General features: G+C 41.1%; 1 protein-coding gene across 1 annotated transcript in view; it reads right to left on the minus strand.

Annotated features, from left to right (window-relative positions):
• Positions 1–445: 445 nt before the first annotated feature.
• Positions 446–10,926, minus strand: part of LOC110583361 (solute carrier family 22 member 1) — a 27,712-nt gene continuing 17,231 nt past the window's right edge. Inside the window, 4 exon segments of the mRNA XM_021693428.1 lie at positions 446–512; positions 2,308–2,407; positions 3,461–3,573; positions 10,290–10,404. Of these exon segments, the coding sequence (XP_021549103.1) occupies positions 446–512; positions 2,308–2,407; positions 3,461–3,573; positions 10,290–10,404 (395 nt within the window).

Consider the following 10,926-nt stretch of genomic DNA (forward strand, 5'->3'; position numbering starts at 1 on the left):
GTTTGCGGGAAGTGCCGCCATGTTTGAAAACCAAGTGCCCTTCAAGAAGGCTACATGTTAAAATATTTTTGCCAAGATAGATACTACAGATACAAAGACATTTTCTTTCAGAAAGTGAATAAAACAACACTTCCTCTAGGAAACCGGTGACAGAGGCCTCTTTTATAGCAATATTTAAATTCTATTGGATCTTCCAAATACTTTAGGTAATTAAGTAACTGGTAACCACCAACAGCTCTCACTAGGAAAGGTAAGCAGATAAAAAATAGCCAGGGCTTTAGGAGATTTTAAAGAAAGAAAATAAAACAAAGCACATTTAGTGTTCAGGCTACTGGTTTAGGGGCAGGCAAGAGGAAGAGCACAGAGAAATCAGGGTTTCTAAGCTTTTCTTCAGATGAAAACCCCATCTTCCTCTCTGCCACTCAGTCCCAGCGAAGCGTCTCCCTCAGGTGCCAGTGCGTTCTGATGTTTGGATCTGAAGGTAAATCATGTTTTCTTTGGGCTTTGCTATCCTGTAGCAGACAAAAATAAAAATAAAAGTTAAAAAACAGTCAATGTTTTGATTAAGAAACTATTGCAGGGCACCTGGCTGGCTCAGTCGGTTAAGCATCTGACTCTTGGTTTCAGCTCAGGTCATGATCTCAGTGTCATGGGATCAAGCCCTGTGTTGCGCTCATGCTCAGCTCGGAGTCTGCTTAAGACTCTTTCTCCCTCTGTCCCTCCCTCCTGCTCTCTCTCTCTCAAATAAATAAATCTTAAAAAAAAAAAAAACTATTGCCAAGAAAGAAAGAAAGAAAGAAAGAAAAGAAGAGAGAAATTATTGCAAAGTTGTCTATGGGAATAAATCTCAAAACAAAGGTGAAAACGAGATTAGCAAGCAACAGAGAGAAGAGGCCAGCAGAGGGAGATCTCAAGAGATGAGCGGGTGTCTACGGACAAATTGTACTGAAACAGCTTAAAACCTGGTAATCAACATTAGCTATCTGTCAGCAACTAGAAAATGTGTTTACAGTTAAAATAGAGTATCCCTTATCAGTATTGAGACACCCAGAATTTCTCAAAGTCAGGTTTATTTAGCACTTAAATGCACTTCATTGGCAGAGTTTATTAAAAGCACAGATTTCCTGGGTCCCAGCCTTCATTTATTAAGTCGAAAACCCTAGAAGGCCCAAGAATCTGCATTTCAGTAAGCTTCTTTTTTGTGATTATTCTGCATACTAAGTTTTGAGGCTCACTGAGGAGTTCACACAAGATACAAGAGGAATGGAGAAAATATCAGATTTATTGAACACCTACTATGTCCCGGGCAATTGATTAGTCACTGTCACCTACTTTATCTCATCGCATTTTCCCAGCAACCCTCCAAACTGGGTACTAGTGTGGCTATTTCTCAGGCAAGGAAGTTAACTTTCTGCAAGTTTCAACGACATCCCCAAAGTCACGCGGCCAAGTGGATGACTGGATTTGAGCCCACGTCTCTCTGACTCCATAGACCATTGTCTCTCTCATCACGGGGACACATGTGTCTTTCCTATAGAATCCACAGAGCAAGCCTAGAGGGGGACCTGAGTGACCACCTCCTTGAGCACTGTTTAGTCCTTTCTTTTTTTTATTGCTTTCAGAGTAGAATCTGAGGGGCTCCTGGGTGGCTCAGCCGGTTAAGTGTCCAACTCTTAATTTCAGCTCAGGTCATGATCTCAAGGTCATGGGATTCAGCCCCTTTTGGGCTCCATGCTCAGCAGGGAGTTGCTTGAGATTCTCTCCCTCTCCCTCTGCCCCTTGCTCCCCCCACACTCACTCTCTCTCTCTCTCTAAAAAAATAAAAATAAAAAATAAAAAAAGAGCAGAATCTGAGACTCCATTAAAGCACTTGTCCCCATTACAGGCATGAACGTTTTAAATTGTTCTTCTTTGTAAAGAGAGTCACTAAAGAACCTGAACAAACAATTGTTAAAAGGACAGAAGCTTGGTTTAAAAATCATTCCCAACGCAGAGCAGTCAGCTCCGGGGATGAGCTAGGGACTCAGTCCTCAGTCAGGCAGCATCTCAGACCTGGGTTCTCCATCCCACAGTTCAGAACAGACAACTGCCCGCTAAAAACCCGTATTTGTGCTCTCCAATATTTCCTTACTCAAAACCAGTGACTGTTTGTGTTTCTCTCTCCAGCAACTCTGGGAGTAAAAAAAAAAAGATGCACACATACCTGCAAAACTCTCCTAAACCACTAAGACAGAGGGAGGAAATAGAGGCACCAGAGGGCAGGCCTCACTCCCAGGGGCCCCGAGTCCCTGAGCACCATGGGCTCACCTCCCGAGGTTCTCCGCATCCTCGATGGTCTCTGGCAAGGTGACCCCTTCAGTCTCGGGAATAGGCAGCGTCATTCCCCCGGCAACCAGGCCCAACACCGCTTCAAAGGAAACAGTTCACACAGAACCGTTAGCTCACAACCAACGGCATTCCGCGGGATGCCGGCCGCTACCTAAAGGGCTGCTAGGTAATACACCTGTGAGAGACTCTGGTTTTTTAGAAACCAGGAGCATCTAGGGCAAAAATTAAAGCAATAAGATAACTGGGGAAATATCAGAGTAAGAATAGGGAAATTCTACCGTAACTGATGTTTAAGTATTAGGGGATTTATTTATTATTATATATCATATATATCATATATACCGTAGTTACCATATATAAAACTATACATATTAGATAATTATATTATAATGTATTATTTTATATATTATGTTATACTTACTATAAACTATAATATATACTACAGTTAGTATATGTTAATATTATATTACTATATATACAATATGAAGCATAGATAATATATATGTGGGCAGTGTGGGCCTCTCTTGTTTCTCTCTCTCCTTCCCTCCTCCCCTCTCCTTATTTCTCTCCCCCTCCCACTCCTTGGTGGATCTACCTGGAGCCCAGACATGGCCGCTCTCTGCACTCAGACAGCCATTTTGCCTTCCGCAAAGTGGGTAAGCAGGGTCTTGGAGGTCGCAAGGTCTCACTTTGGGGAGACAAGGAAGAGTCTCCTCCTCCTTCTCTAATCCAACTTTATCACTACAAAGCTGATACCAAACTTTGATTCCCATTTGTCTCCTTGTGTCTATTCTCAATTGTTAAGCAGAAGAAGGATGATAATTTAGCATCTTCAAGCCTCCAGCAATTATATGTTAAATGCACAAAAATTGGAGTCAAATTCATAAGAAAGCAGGAGGCTATGTCAAAATGTCTCCCAAATTCTGTCCTGTAGGATGGGTTATTGGCCTCTAGAGCCTTCGGATGTAAACGTCTGGCCTGCTTTCTAGGAATGGCATCTTATCTTTCCCATGAAATAAGACAGAGTAAGCCAGGAGACAATGGAAGGGCAGGCACCATCCTTCTTCACCGGAGGATATCATTCACTGGTCAAAGTAATCACGCTGGGCTGGAATATCCCACGAAGTCTTACCGAACAAAATGAGTGGCAAGCCTTGCCAGACCTCCATCAGCCTGAAGACCAGGAAGGGGGTGATGATTCCACCCAGATCACACAGGGAGGAACACACCATCACTCCAAGGTTCCTGATAAATATAGAGAGAACAAAAAAGATGATATCTCTGTGATTCAGCTTTCCAAATGTTAACCTTATCCTAGAACAAGAATAGAGAGAGGAGAGAAGCTGGAGATAGAGTTAATCACCAATGACCAGGGATTTTTAATCAATCATGTCTACATAACAGAGAGTCCATAAAAACCCCAAATTAAAGGTTCAGAGAGCTTCCGGGTTGGTGAACATACCCATGTGCTGGGAGGGTGCCCCACCCCAAATCCACGGGGACAAAAGCTCCCATGCTCGGGACCTTTCCAAACCTCACCTTAAGTACCTCTGCATCTGGCTGTTCATTTATATCTTTTATTATGTCCTTTATGATAATAAACCAGTAAAGGTAAGTGTTTCTCTGAGTTCTGTGAAACATGATAGCAAATTATTGAACTCGAGGAGGGGGGGATGGGAATCCTGATGTATAGCCATTGGGTCAGAAGTAAAGGGGACAGCTTGGGGCTTGTGCCTGGAATTGGAGATGCGGGCAGTCTTGTGGGACTGAGCCCTTAACCTGTGGGGTCTGCTCTAAACCCAGACGGTTAACATCAGAATTGAATAGGATACCCAGGTGATGTCTGGAGAGTTGGAGAATTGGTTGGTGTGAGTAGAGTTTTTTTTTTTTTTTTTTTTTTTTTTACATGAAGAGATAGGGAAGTGTAGAGAGAAGGTGTTAAGGAATGGAGAACAAAGAAACCTAGAGGGGGAAACAGAGAAATGATCTACCTGAAAGGATCCTCTCCATCCCTGGTAATAGTCTTTGCTCTGACATCTACTCTGACTTATATGAAGATGGCCACTTTTGATTAGTGTTTGCATGGAATATCTTTTTCCATCCTTTTACTCAACTACCTCCACCATTATATTTAGAGTGAGTTTCTTGTAAGCAGTATACAGTTGGGTCTCACTTTTTTGTCCTATCTGACAATCTGCCTTTTAACTGGGGTGTTTAGAACATTCGTATTTCTTGTGACTATTGATAAATTTTACATTGTTCAGTGCTGCATATTTTTGTATTCCTATAAATAATCTTGAGCTTTGTTTTAAAAACATGGTTAAATTAGGAACAATAAATTGGGAAAAACTGTATTCTTTAGGATATTACTTTTAAGCTTCTTCTGTTATGCTCATTTGCATAATCTTTTTTCCCTACAATTGTAATTATAAAAGTAGTACATTCCATTTCCTTTCCAATCCCTCCCCCCCACCACCCCATCTTAGATGGTTATATCATCTCTTAGCGTTTGCCACTCTATCTTTAAATATATTTATAACTTACTTTATCAGTGTTCAATGATACATTTCTTCTTAGCTGGAAAAACATACTGAGGAAATTATAGGTAAAATTATCTATCCCTGTTTTATGGAAAGATTGTAATAACAAGAGCAGATGTTAAATTTTATTAAATGTCCTTCACTATCTATAGAGATAATAGTACAGTTTTAATTTATTAGCTTTATCAAAACTCTTTCAATTTATTAGCATGAATTATACTATTAGATTTTTTAATATGGGACTATCTTTGTGTTCCTGAGTAATTCCTCTTAGATATGGTATATTATTATTTTAATGTCTCCACTATTCTGTTCTGATAATATGTTGTTTGGGATTTTAATCAATATTCACAAATAATATTTGCCTATAGTTTCCTTATTTTCTTTATCTTTGTTGGTCTTTGATACCAATATTATCCTAGCTTTATTAAAATGTTTTTTGGGGGACGCCTGGGTGGCTCAGTTGGTTAAGTGCTTGCCTTTGGCTCAGGTCGTGATCTCAGGGTCCTGTGATCAAGCCCCACGATGGGCTCCCTGCTCAGTGGGGAGCCTGCTTCTCCCCCTCCCTCTGCCGCTCCCCCTGCTTGTGCTCTCTCTCTCTCTGTCAAATAAATAAATATCTTTTTAAAGAATAAAATAAATTTTTTAATATCTTTCTCATTTTTCTATAGTCTAGAACAGTTTGAGTATCACTGGAGCTTTCTATTAATTGTTTTGTAAAATCTCCCTGTGAGACCATTGTGGATTTCCTCTTTATCATTATTTAGGGACTTCCTTATCTTATTAAATACATTTTTGGCATAAATTCAACTTTGTCTGATAAGATTATGGCTCTTGCTATACTTTAGTTTGCATTTACTGATAAGCTTTCATGCATTCTTTTCTTTTCAACCTTTCCAAAGAAAAGTTTACTTCAACTAAGCAGCAAAGTATACAGTTTTGCTTTGTAACCAACTGAAGGAGTTTCCTTTTGTCAATAGACAAGTTGAGCCTCTTTGTGTTTGTTTAAGTGTCAGAAATGCTTGGTCTTAATTCTGTCATTAGCTTTTACATCATGCTTTTTATTGCTTCTAGTGTCTTATTTTCAGTGTGTTGGTTATGTGTATTTTTTTCTGATAATTTGGAAGGTTTGTATTTTTTTAAACTTTATTTTTTTTTTTTAGTAATCTACATCGATCATGGGGCTCGAATTCATGACCCTAAGATCAAGAGTCACATGGTCTCCCGACAGAGCTGGTCAGGGGCCCTGGAAGGTTTGTATTTTTATTCAAATGTTACCTTTATAACTTTATATAATACATATACTTCTCTATTTTTTTAGACCATATTCATTAACTTCCTATTATAAACAATTATAAAATTTATATATTTCCACTTCCTCCACCCCTTCATGCACTGCTTTTAGTAAACTATACCACTGTTTCAGTGTTTGCCTTTACATCTTAAAATACACCTAAAACACTACATAATTTATCAGCTTTTAAAAAAAGATTTTATTTATTTATTTATTTGAGAGCAAGAGAGCCCATAGGCGAGTGGGGGAACAGGTAGAGGGAAGAGGGAGAGAGAGAATCCCAAGCCGACTCCCCACTGAGCTCAGAGCCTGACATGGGGCTCGACTCACAACCCTGAGACCATGACCTGAGCCGAAATCAGAAGTCAGATGCTCAACCCACTAAGCCACCCAGGTGCCCCATATCAGCTTTTAATAATATATTTTTTTCCAAGCTGAAGAAAATACACTAAGGAAACCAGTCTATTATACGACATGCAACATCCCCTCTCCCTTCCTTGTCTTCTAGCATTTCTTTATTGTCAGATTTATGACATTTACTGCTGTTCTGTTGTCAAAATCACATTCACTTTAATCGCACATTCAATGATTATCAAGTTGACAATCCTTGATATTCTCCCTATATCCGTGACTTACACTTTGGGCCCAGTAACTTAACTAGAATATTCTTTATCATTGTTCCTTCTGAGTCCGTTTTTCCTGTTTCACCGAGTGCCACTTCAAATCATAGAGTCAAACATTTTTTTATTTCCAGAAGTTTCTGTAAAGGTTTTTTTTTTTTCCTTGAAGTTTTTTTGTTCCATGATTTCAGTTATCTTCTTTGGGACAAGTGCATGTGTACGCATGTGTGCGCTTGTGCTTGTGATCTCCAAGACTTTTAAACTTCACTTATTTCAATTTTATTTTGCAATTCTTAGCCCTACCTTGCCTTTCCCTCACTAGATCAGTTCTCCTTTGCCCTGCTTTCAGATAGGTTTCCATTTCAATCATCTTATCCCATATCTTCTCAGGAACTTTTATCTCTGCTTTAAACTCTTATTTTCTAAATATGACTGATTAATTAATATTTTGCATTAATTGAGGTATTTGGGGTTACAATTTTCATCTCCTTTGTGACAATATTTTTCTAGAGTGTATTCTTCATCTGTCATTTGCTTTATCTGTTCCTTTCTCTTTTTCTCTCATGATATATTTGTATAACTGGGTGAATTACTTTTTTACTATTCATCTTTTAATACTGTGATTTCTTCTTGTATCAACCATTTCAGAAGAATTTGTGGGGAGGGGCCAGATCATGTTCTAGGCTAGTAAAAATTCTCTTTTTGACCAGGGTTGTATGTGATCAGATGTTTTAACGTCTCTCACTCTCAATCTACAGGGGTTGACAGTGCAGAATTCCTCACAATGCAGGGTCTCTCTCCTCCACCCTGCCTTGCAGGACACAGCTATCCCCAAGATCCCTGAAGGTTCTCTCCTGGCCTCACTCTCCCAGCTTCACCTTCAGCCTCCCAGTGTTCAGGGAATGAAGCCTATGTCTCCAGACCCTATATCCATCCTGTTACTGCAAACAAGGGATCGTGGGTTATACCCTCCCAGGTAGGCTTCCTACTGTGGAAAACTGCTGGCCTTGTCCACGAGTTACTGTCACAGTGTGCATCCCTGGAATCTTCCAGACCCTCTGAAACCTCACTGCATTAGGCAGCCCTTCTTCTTACACCTTGTCTTTCAGGGTCATCCTCTTTTCAAAGCTGGCATTTGCAGGGTTTATTCTCATTCTTCTAATAGCTTCAGTGTGATTTCCAAGACAAGAATGAAAAAAAACATTATTTTTTTATTATTTTAAGAAACTACATCTTAAAAAAGTAAGAAATTGAATAAGCACACAGAAGCTAGAAGAAGTAGGGAACTGGGTCCCTTATGTAAAATTCACGGTGTTGTGGTGCTTGATTCATTCAGCCATTCTACAAGCACTTAGTGACTGCTTAGCACAGCTGGAGAACAGGTGCAGAGGCACAGAGACGTATGGTACGTCGTTCCTGTTCTCAGGGAGTTCATACCATACTGAGGAGACGAAAAGGAGAGACAGTTCTCAACACAAGGCAGTGCCTACTGAAGCCAAAAGAATGTTCTTGACAATACGTGCTGTAGTTAGAAGGAGGATACTGTTCACTTCTAATACCTCCTGTGAATAAGAAGCACAGTCAAAATGGCTTCGATAGTAATTTTTTGACTTTGTAGTCCTTGTAAAGTAATAAAGTAACTGAAATAATCCTCTTTTTTTTTAATGATTTAGATTTGATTCCATTTAGTGAAAATGCCAGCACTTTCACGACTGTCTTATTGCTATGTGTGTGTGGGTCATGTTTAAAGTCGTTTCTCAACATCTGGCTTCCGTTCCTAGTTACTGAGAATCCTCATCAACAAGCTCTCTGCACAAATGGTCAAGGGGTTGATCCTGAGATGGGTTGCTTGGCCTTCTTCCACATAGGAGCAGGCACTCAGTACCTTTGACAGTTTACATTTTCAGTCAGTCCCTTGGGTCCGGTGGCCATGACAATGGAATTGTTTGGCCCAGCTATTTTAGACTGAGCTATTTGGCTCAGGACTGCCAAATGTAGAAGATTTTCTCTTTAATTTGCCTTCATCTCTTTGTACTCAGTCCAAGCAACCTTTTACAGATGAGAGTATTAGACAGGGCCTTTTAATGAAGGACAGGTGGGGAAGAGGAGAGTAAATCAGAGCCACCCTTGCATCTTCTGGCTGACTGAGGGGCTCAGATTGCTGTGTAGCTAAGAGATTGGGGACCTGGAATATTTCTTAGAAACCACTAGCACAATGGCATGGGAAATAGGAAACCATACAGACAGAAAAAAGAGCTTAAGGAAATATACCAAATTCTAACAAAGGTCAGAATTAAAACTTTAAATAAAGTGGTTAATTACTTTTACAATAAAAACAATCTTCATTTAAAACTAAGTCTCCTAAAATGCAGACGGCAATCAGTACATACAAAGATGCTCAGCATTGTTGGTAATTAGGCAAATGTAAATTAAAGTCACAATAATAATACCACTACATCCCAGAAACACTTAGACAAATAAAAAACTGACAACACCAAGTGCTGATGAAGAGGTAGAGCAACCTGATCTCTCACACGTGGCTGGTGGAATACGAGATGGTGCAGCCATTTTGGAAAACATTCTGACAGTTTCTTATAAATTTAAACACGCACCATATGAACCACTCCAAGAGATATGAAAACATATATCCACTCAAAGACCCATACCTGAATGTTTATGAGCAGCTATATTATAATCACTCGAAACTGGAAACAGTCAATGCCAATAAACTGGCCAATGGATAAGCAAATCGTGGAACATCATTCACACATTGGAATACCACTCAGCATTCAGAAGGAGCAAAGCATGGACGCCTGCAACCACATGGATCGGGCCCCATCACGCTGAGTGAAAGGAGGTGAACACACAAGGCTACATACATGCCATGTTGCTTCGTATACATAATAATATTCTGGAAAAGGTAAAACCAAAGGGAGAGAAATCAGAGCAGTGGTTGTCAGGTGCTGGAGATAGGGAAGGGAATCCTGCCACTTTCTGGCTGTGTGTCTCCTGCAAGTTCTCTTTCCCTCTGTGAAACTCAACTTCCTCATCTGTAAAATGGAAATAACAGTGACGTTAGGGGCAAAATGGCAGATGTCTAGAAATGCTTTGTGTGTCATTGTACCAGTCGGAACTCTGTTTAAGCACGTTATGTCTGCAGGGGTCAGCGTGGTTGCTGGACTTACCCAACTAGTCGGAGCTGAGGGCTGCGCTGAAGCTCAGTCTTGTAGTCCTTGCCCAGGGCTCTCTCCATGCAGATGCCTGTTCTCTTGTGCTTGCCCGCTGCACACTCTACTCCAACCTTCCCATTTCACATTCTCTCCCATAATTAGACATTGACCCTCTCTTTGATGCCCACCGCCCACCTCAGTGTCCAAACAGACCAACCTTTGGGGGAGCCTTGAGGAACTGTCTTGCAAATGCTGGTCCTTGTGGAGCCTGGCAGGTGCCCAGCTGTGTCAGTGGTGACCCAACCACACATCCCCGCCCCCTGCTTTGTGCACCCACCTGATGAACGTGGGATACAGCTCGGCGTTCACCAGGCACACCATCTGGAACACGATGGTGATTCCCATTCAGCCAACACAAGCCACTGTGATGTTTAGCCAGTATAGATCTGGATAGGAAACACATGGAGGTGGGGAACTCATGTGAGGACTGTGCCCACGGAGTTCCCTCCTCGAGGAGCCACGTTAGGAAGCTTGGACTTCAGAGCTGGAAGAGCCAGAAAGACTGCTTTGTCGAACCCTTTCATTTTGGAATAAGTAACCTGAGGCCTGAGAGGTTTCAGAACCTGATGGTGACACAGCAGGGAGGGTTCCTTTACGCAGAGGAAAGAACATGCTTTTTGGATCTGCCTCCTGTCAGCCGAGTGACTTACCTCTTTGGGCCTTGGTTTCCCCAGCTGTAAAATGGGAAGCATTAGAGCCAGCCTGCAAGTTGTTATGGGATCCTGAGATGATATATGTCAAACATCCACCATGACCGCTCCAGAAACGTCGGCTTTTTAATTCCTATGCAGTAATGTTGCCGCTAGCACCTGACACAGGAGGCCCACAGGACCACCTGACAGACACAGGAGGCCCACAGGAACACCTGACAGACACAGGAGGCCCACAGGAACACCCGACAGACACAGGAGGCC

This window comes from Neomonachus schauinslandi, chromosome 8 (genome assembly GCF_002201575.2).
Source record: "Neomonachus schauinslandi chromosome 8, ASM220157v2, whole genome shotgun sequence".
NCBI lineage: Eukaryota > Metazoa > Chordata > Mammalia > Carnivora > Phocidae > Neomonachus > Neomonachus schauinslandi.